The sequence below is a fragment of the Primulina tabacum genome, chromosome 4 (assembly GCF_025594145.1).
Source record: "Primulina tabacum isolate GXHZ01 chromosome 4, ASM2559414v2, whole genome shotgun sequence".
In the NCBI taxonomy this organism is placed as follows: domain Eukaryota; kingdom Viridiplantae; phylum Streptophyta; class Magnoliopsida; order Lamiales; family Gesneriaceae; genus Primulina; species Primulina tabacum.
In genome coordinates this window covers 15,063,037-15,068,973 of record NC_134553.1, presented here as the reverse complement: position 1 = coordinate 15,068,973, position 5,937 = coordinate 15,063,037, and the positions used below count along the sequence as shown (strand labels likewise).

The following is a 5,937-nucleotide window of genomic DNA, read 5'->3' as shown; positions in this document are numbered from 1 at the left end:
ACACTTGGGAATACATATGGGCTATTTGCAAATGAACAAAATTGGCTACAAGAAAAATAGTTGAGTTAAAAGTTTGACTCTTTTACATTAAAACCTTATTACCTCGCTCAAGTGCCAATGTTTGAACGTCAATAATTTTCCCAAAATACAAAGGCTGTTAAGACTACAAATTTTATAGTAACACAAACCTTGAAATAATTATTACTTTGTTAACTTGGTGTACAAACTTTCCAATCTCGTATTCTAAGCATTAAAACTTTAAATTCCAAATTTCAAGATTCTACTTCTTGCAAAACTTGGATTTTTGCTCAAAAAATTAGAAATCAGCTCTTGAATTTAATTTACATACAACTTATAAAATCCAAATTCAATAATTTATATATTGCAAATTCGGATTTTAAATAAATAAACTTAAAAAAATTCCATGTAAAATTAAATTAGAGAGAAATGGTGAAAATGATATGTAAATTGCAAGTGTAAGGGAGTCTATTTATACTTTGTTAAAAAGACTTGAACCAGCAGCTTTATGAATGGTACACGACGCAGTTTTCTAACAGATACGAGCCAGAAGAAGATACAAAAGAGGAAATCACTTGGGCTGCCGTTCGCCAAGAAAGGTGTGGGCTGGCTCGCTTATTTACGGAAATATCTTTGCCCCTGGTGTAATTCGATTGTCCAACAGTGGAAATCACTTGGGCTTGATCTAGATTAAAATGATTTATTTACTTAAATCTTTCGCTTTTGTATCTTTTAAAAACCGAGTTCCAATATAACATAGTAACTTAAGCTCTCGTTAATATTTATAATATGAAGAATTAAACAAAATTTAGAACTCAGTGAAAGTGAAAGTGAAAGTGAAGGTGAACTACAACATTTTCTCAAAACCTTAAAGATTTTGAGAAAGAAAACAATCCAATCCTCATTTCAAAAAGTAGCCAGCGTACAGAATACAATGATTCTATCCCACAATCTCTTCGACAAAAAGATATGTTATATGGTCATTTTCATGAATATAGGACATCAGGAGGATCGTGAGCCGTTCGATTGGTTTAGGATATCGTGAGCCGTAATCTGCGGTTGGAGCTCAATCGTGTATCTTTTCACGAAAGCCCTTCTCCACCAAATCTCGAATGCTCTCTGAATATTAGGACAATCATCCCCTATGTTAAGGAATCTATTAAACCAATCGAGTAAAATAGACTGCTGCTGAGCCAACGGCAGAGTGAGGATTGTTCGACACAATCCCTCCTCGATCAATTTCTTGTCAACTGATTTTCCAGCCCTTCTCATCCACCTGAAATCATCGTACAGTGCCACCAACCAAGTCGACAGCAAAGAAAACCTCGTATCCTTTGGCACTAAGATATGTCCTCTCCCGATAGAGATACATAATTGTGCTGTAATCTTGCTAACTTCATGCCGATACAAACTGGGAATCTTCGAATGAAGAACTGCGAGCTCCTTCTGGTCGCCCCATAACTTCACAAACTCATCTCCCATTTTTCTGTCGATCAAAATACCAACAATCCACTGCATATTGTCCGCCTCTCGAGCTATCTCCCCCATCAATGTACTTCTCTCACTCACGCTTTCATCTAAGCATGTAGCTTCGGATAAACATAGCACGAGAGAACTAAGACATCTATCACATAGGTTATACAAGGTATCTCTCGTTATATCATGCCGATCATGAAATCCATGGTGGTTAGCATTGTTTTTGAGCAATCGAGATATCAAAACTTTCATTTCTTTGCAGGATTTATCATCTTTGGCCTGCAATACACCGAATGACAGTTTGAAGAAAATCTCATCAGCACTTGCAGATGTTGATGGCTCAGCGGTCAATCTCTGAAGCACAGCATCCGTTCTTGATTCATCGAGCTGAAGTTGATTTAGATGCGAAACCATTAGTTCCTCATCATCTTGAGACCACGGTACTGCTTCTAGGTACTCCAAACATGTCCTTATCCCATCATCAAACAGCAAAGCTGAAGATACCTGCAAATGTCGCGAAAATAACCTCAAAAACACTTCAATCCAAACCGAAACAAACCGACCAAGATTATTATACATTACGCATATGACTGCACATCACTAAACATTTCGTATTCCAATCCGAGTTGAATAATAATCTATTTGGTAGCTATGGATCGTCCAAGAAAGAAACAAACTAAATGGACAAAAGGAATAAAAAACGAACAATTCCAAGAAAATAACAAATTAAAGTTCTTTGTATAAACATAAAATAAAGCCAAGAAGGGGAAATGGGATAAAAAGCAGAGACCTTCAAGAGGGACAAAACCTTGGAAACCTCCATACCCATGAGCTTAGTCTTCAAATTATCGCTGTACATTAGCACCACAGCCTCCACATAAACCTCCACATCGTCACATTCGAGAATCTCAACAGAATGCGCACCAATCCGCCGGAGCTTCTCCGCGAAGAACCTGCTCTTCCCCGCCAAGACCCTCTGGTGCACGTCCATGGACACCCGAAACGCCGCGGACTCCCCTCCCCCCGCCTCCGCCACCGTCAGTCTGACGTCACCCATCCCCCATAGTTCATGATTTTTTCGAAATGGGGCCCGTGTCAACGCCTCAGAAATCCTTTCTTGGACTTTCTTTTGGGCATCTGACTTGGGTTTGGGCTCACGGGCCTGCTCAATGGCCATCATCTCGAAGAGGGTCGGGTTCATCGGGCCTGGAGCGGGCCGAATGCTTCGGGGAGGGGAGAGGAAGGGGCCGGAGATGAAGCCTTGCCTTATCATTGCGGAGACCGATTGATGTTGGTTTCTTGATGATTTCTGGGACGCCATTCAAGTGTTGCGATGCTCAGAGCATGTGACTGCGACTGGTGGAAATAAAATGTGCGCTAAAATCCAAAACCTGAAATCCCCATTAATTTTATTTTTATTTGTAAATTATCTTGAATTGGCTGCACGAGATATAATTTATATATATATATATAAATATAAAAATTTAAAAAAAAAAAAAAACAGATTCTAACATTTATCGATTGTTCATAACTTTTTAAATTATTTAAATATGATATTTTTTATTTTAAAAATTTATGTAATAATATAAAATTTAATGTAAAAAGATAGAACGTTGTACTTTTATTTGTTGTCAGTTTATTAAAAAAAATATTTGTTTGTACTTTTTAATTTATATAAAATAAAAGTTATACATTTTTCCGTTCATATTTTTTCCAAATGAACAAATATAGGGTATTTGAATACAAAATATTTCATATCTGTTGTTGATATATAATTTTTTAGTACCCTAACATGTATGATAAGTATTAACATTAATGACTCGTTTTTCGGTTGAAAATCAGTATAACATTTAAAATGTGGTACTAATGAATGATATTTGAGTAACAAATACTTCTAATATGTTAGTAACTGTTTCTCACGAAAATTGCGGGACGTGCTAAGCACGTGTTCGTGCCAAATGTGAAGAGATCTGACTTTGTTTACCAAGCATTATGAGTCTCGATTCGACCGTTAGTTATAATTCTTTCGAAATGGCTTCAAAGCTAAACGTGTAAATTGAGGAAAATAAAGGAAATTATAGAGAGAATACACGGACAACATCAAACTTAAATATGTTGTTATGAATTTTGATTAACATTTTACAATAAAGTTGAAGAAATGAGAAATAGACTGCTTGGAAAATGGAAAATGAGCGAATAATTAATGACAGAATTCTACAGAGCTTTGCTGTAGATTTGTTGTATGTGTGTGTTGTGTGTTTTCTTTTGGATTCTTCCTTCTGCTTTTGTCACATTTTTGCACGTCAATTTGAGCTCATTTCCACGATCACTCCACGGTCTTCCATCTTGGGTAATGGATGTAACCGGCCGCAACTTTCTTTCATTGGGCCAACTGCAACTTCACTAGGATTTATCTGTTGGGCTTCTCTTATGGGCTTCTGAAATAATAACATAATTTTAGGCACGACAATTGCCTCCCTAGCCAATTTGGGCCATTTTGGCTATTTGGCTAATTTTACCAATTCGGTCCAGTGAGCCAAGTTGACTATTTATTTGCTTTATTCGTTCTTCTACCTATTCATAGCTCAACGTAGAATCATATGGTTACAAGGAATAGTTCTACAGACTTGAAGAAGAATTGACAGATGAAACTCATGTTTCTTCCTCCAACAGAGTGTGCATTCCCTGAACCCCATCCTTATCTCTTTCTTCCTCATTTCCTTCCTCCAAATCTCCATCGGTGCCCACCGATATTCCCGAAGAAACCACCGATTACATCGAATTTGTGATGCCATTCAAGTTTCTGAAAATTGCCATCATCAATCTCCTTTACATCAAGCCACTCCTTCTCAAGGTAGGTATATTTCACTATTTTTCCAATCCTCGTAGAATATATCACATTTCATGCTACACTCAAGATGTTTGTGAATATGCCTGAATAAGTTTTTGATGAGTAACACATTGCTGTTTGCACCTCAACAGAGCGACTCTCTTGGTGTGCATATTCAGAGATTGATCTATAGCTTGTACAACTTATGTAATCTTTCATGTGCTAAAAAAAATACATCAGCACAAAGAATTGTGATACTCCACCAAATTCACTGAGGATGATATACCATTTTCTGGAATCTTGGCAAGCCATAAATTAAAAAATGGCAAAATGCATTCCATCTCACAAAAAAATGACACGTACCACATCAATGACAACATATAGCGCACACAAAGCATAGTTTTGTAGATCAACATTTCATTATTTCTCATGTTGTTCTCATTTATTTTTCAGGAAACATGGTTAGAGAAATCAATTATTTGAGAATCTCAAAGCTCAATGCAATAAAGTACCTTAAAGAACAACGAAGATGAAAATCCTCATGGTAGTGCCGCTGACCAATCCAAAATAAAATCAGCAAGCTTTGATGAATATCTCTGCCAGCGGCTGAGCATATACGTATGGACCTTCATGCACATTGAGAGGAAATAAAATACGTAGGCTAGGGACAATAGGTGTACTTTTTGCACTTGTTTGTCATGGTTTGGCAAGTGACTTTTCTAATGCGTAGACATGAAAAAGTACTTTATTATTGGAAACATGTTGTTTACCTTATACATGCTGCTTGGGATTTGTTTACATGTATGTGTATTTTTGGCATTTCACATTTACAATGGAAACTCTGCCAAAATTTTCTAAAAACCAAACAAACGGCAAAAAGCCTGTTTTCTTCAAATTTGATGCAAACATGGCGGGTCAACACTACTGGTTACCAATCAACTATTTAACAACATTTTTCAAACAACACTCCCCAAGGTTTCAAGATATGTCATAAACAAACTTCACTTTTTCATCAATTTGCCAACCAACACACCAAATATTTCTCTCAAAATACATCAGCTACATCGGATTCCATGAGCAATCAGTTTATTTATTCACAATACTCCATAATTATTTACAAACAACTTCAGCAAGGAATGACTTTAAAAGCATATTCCTCACATATTTACAAAAACTTCTTGTGAGTCAATATTACAAAATTAACCAAAGTGGCCATCCAGCCTACTTTGTACAATACTTCTCATCTATTCCATCTTTATAAACATCTGTCTCCGGCTTTCGATCTTTCATCTGAACCGGAGCTAAGATTAAATCATCCATTTGTAACTTTTCTTCTTTGCTACCTCCATATTCCTTCTCAAATATAACTCCAGCCCCATCGATATCCCACAACTCCTGAGTCTGCACTTCGTTCACCAGCTGCTGCCTTTTGGCTTTCCACTCGGAAGTTGCAGCGACTTCCATCTCTTCTTTAGTGAACTTAGTCATCGACCTCCTCGATAATAGGTCAGAACAAAGGTCTAGGAGAGACCATGGCAGTAGGTTTGAGAACCTTCTCGATTGCTTCTTTAACCTTTTGAGTTTCCATGTACACTGCTCCTAGGTGTCCATGC

At 37.0% G+C, this 5,937-nt stretch overlaps 1 protein-coding gene across 2 annotated transcripts; it reads right to left on the bottom strand.

Moving 5' to 3' along the window:
* Nucleotides 1-854: 854 nt before the first annotated feature.
* On the bottom strand, nt 855-2,910 carry LOC142543147 (BTB/POZ domain-containing protein At5g60050). Of its 2 annotated transcripts, none has more exons than XM_075650214.1 (2): nt 2,303-2,910; nt 855-1,998 (listed from the first exon to the last, which is right to left on the bottom strand). In XM_075650214.1, the coding sequence occupies exons 1-2, from the start codon at nt 2,813-2,815 to the stop codon at nt 1,021-1,023; spliced, it is 1,491 nt and encodes a 496-aa protein (XP_075506329.1). In that variant the 5' UTR covers nt 2,816-2,910; the 3' UTR covers nt 855-1,020. The 2 variants fall into 2 exon arrangements, with proteins under 2 accessions (XP_075506329.1, XP_075506327.1); XM_075650212.1 differs by having other exon boundaries at nt 857-1,998; nt 2,285-2,909.
* Between the last annotated feature and the right edge of the window lie 3,027 nt (nt 2,911-5,937).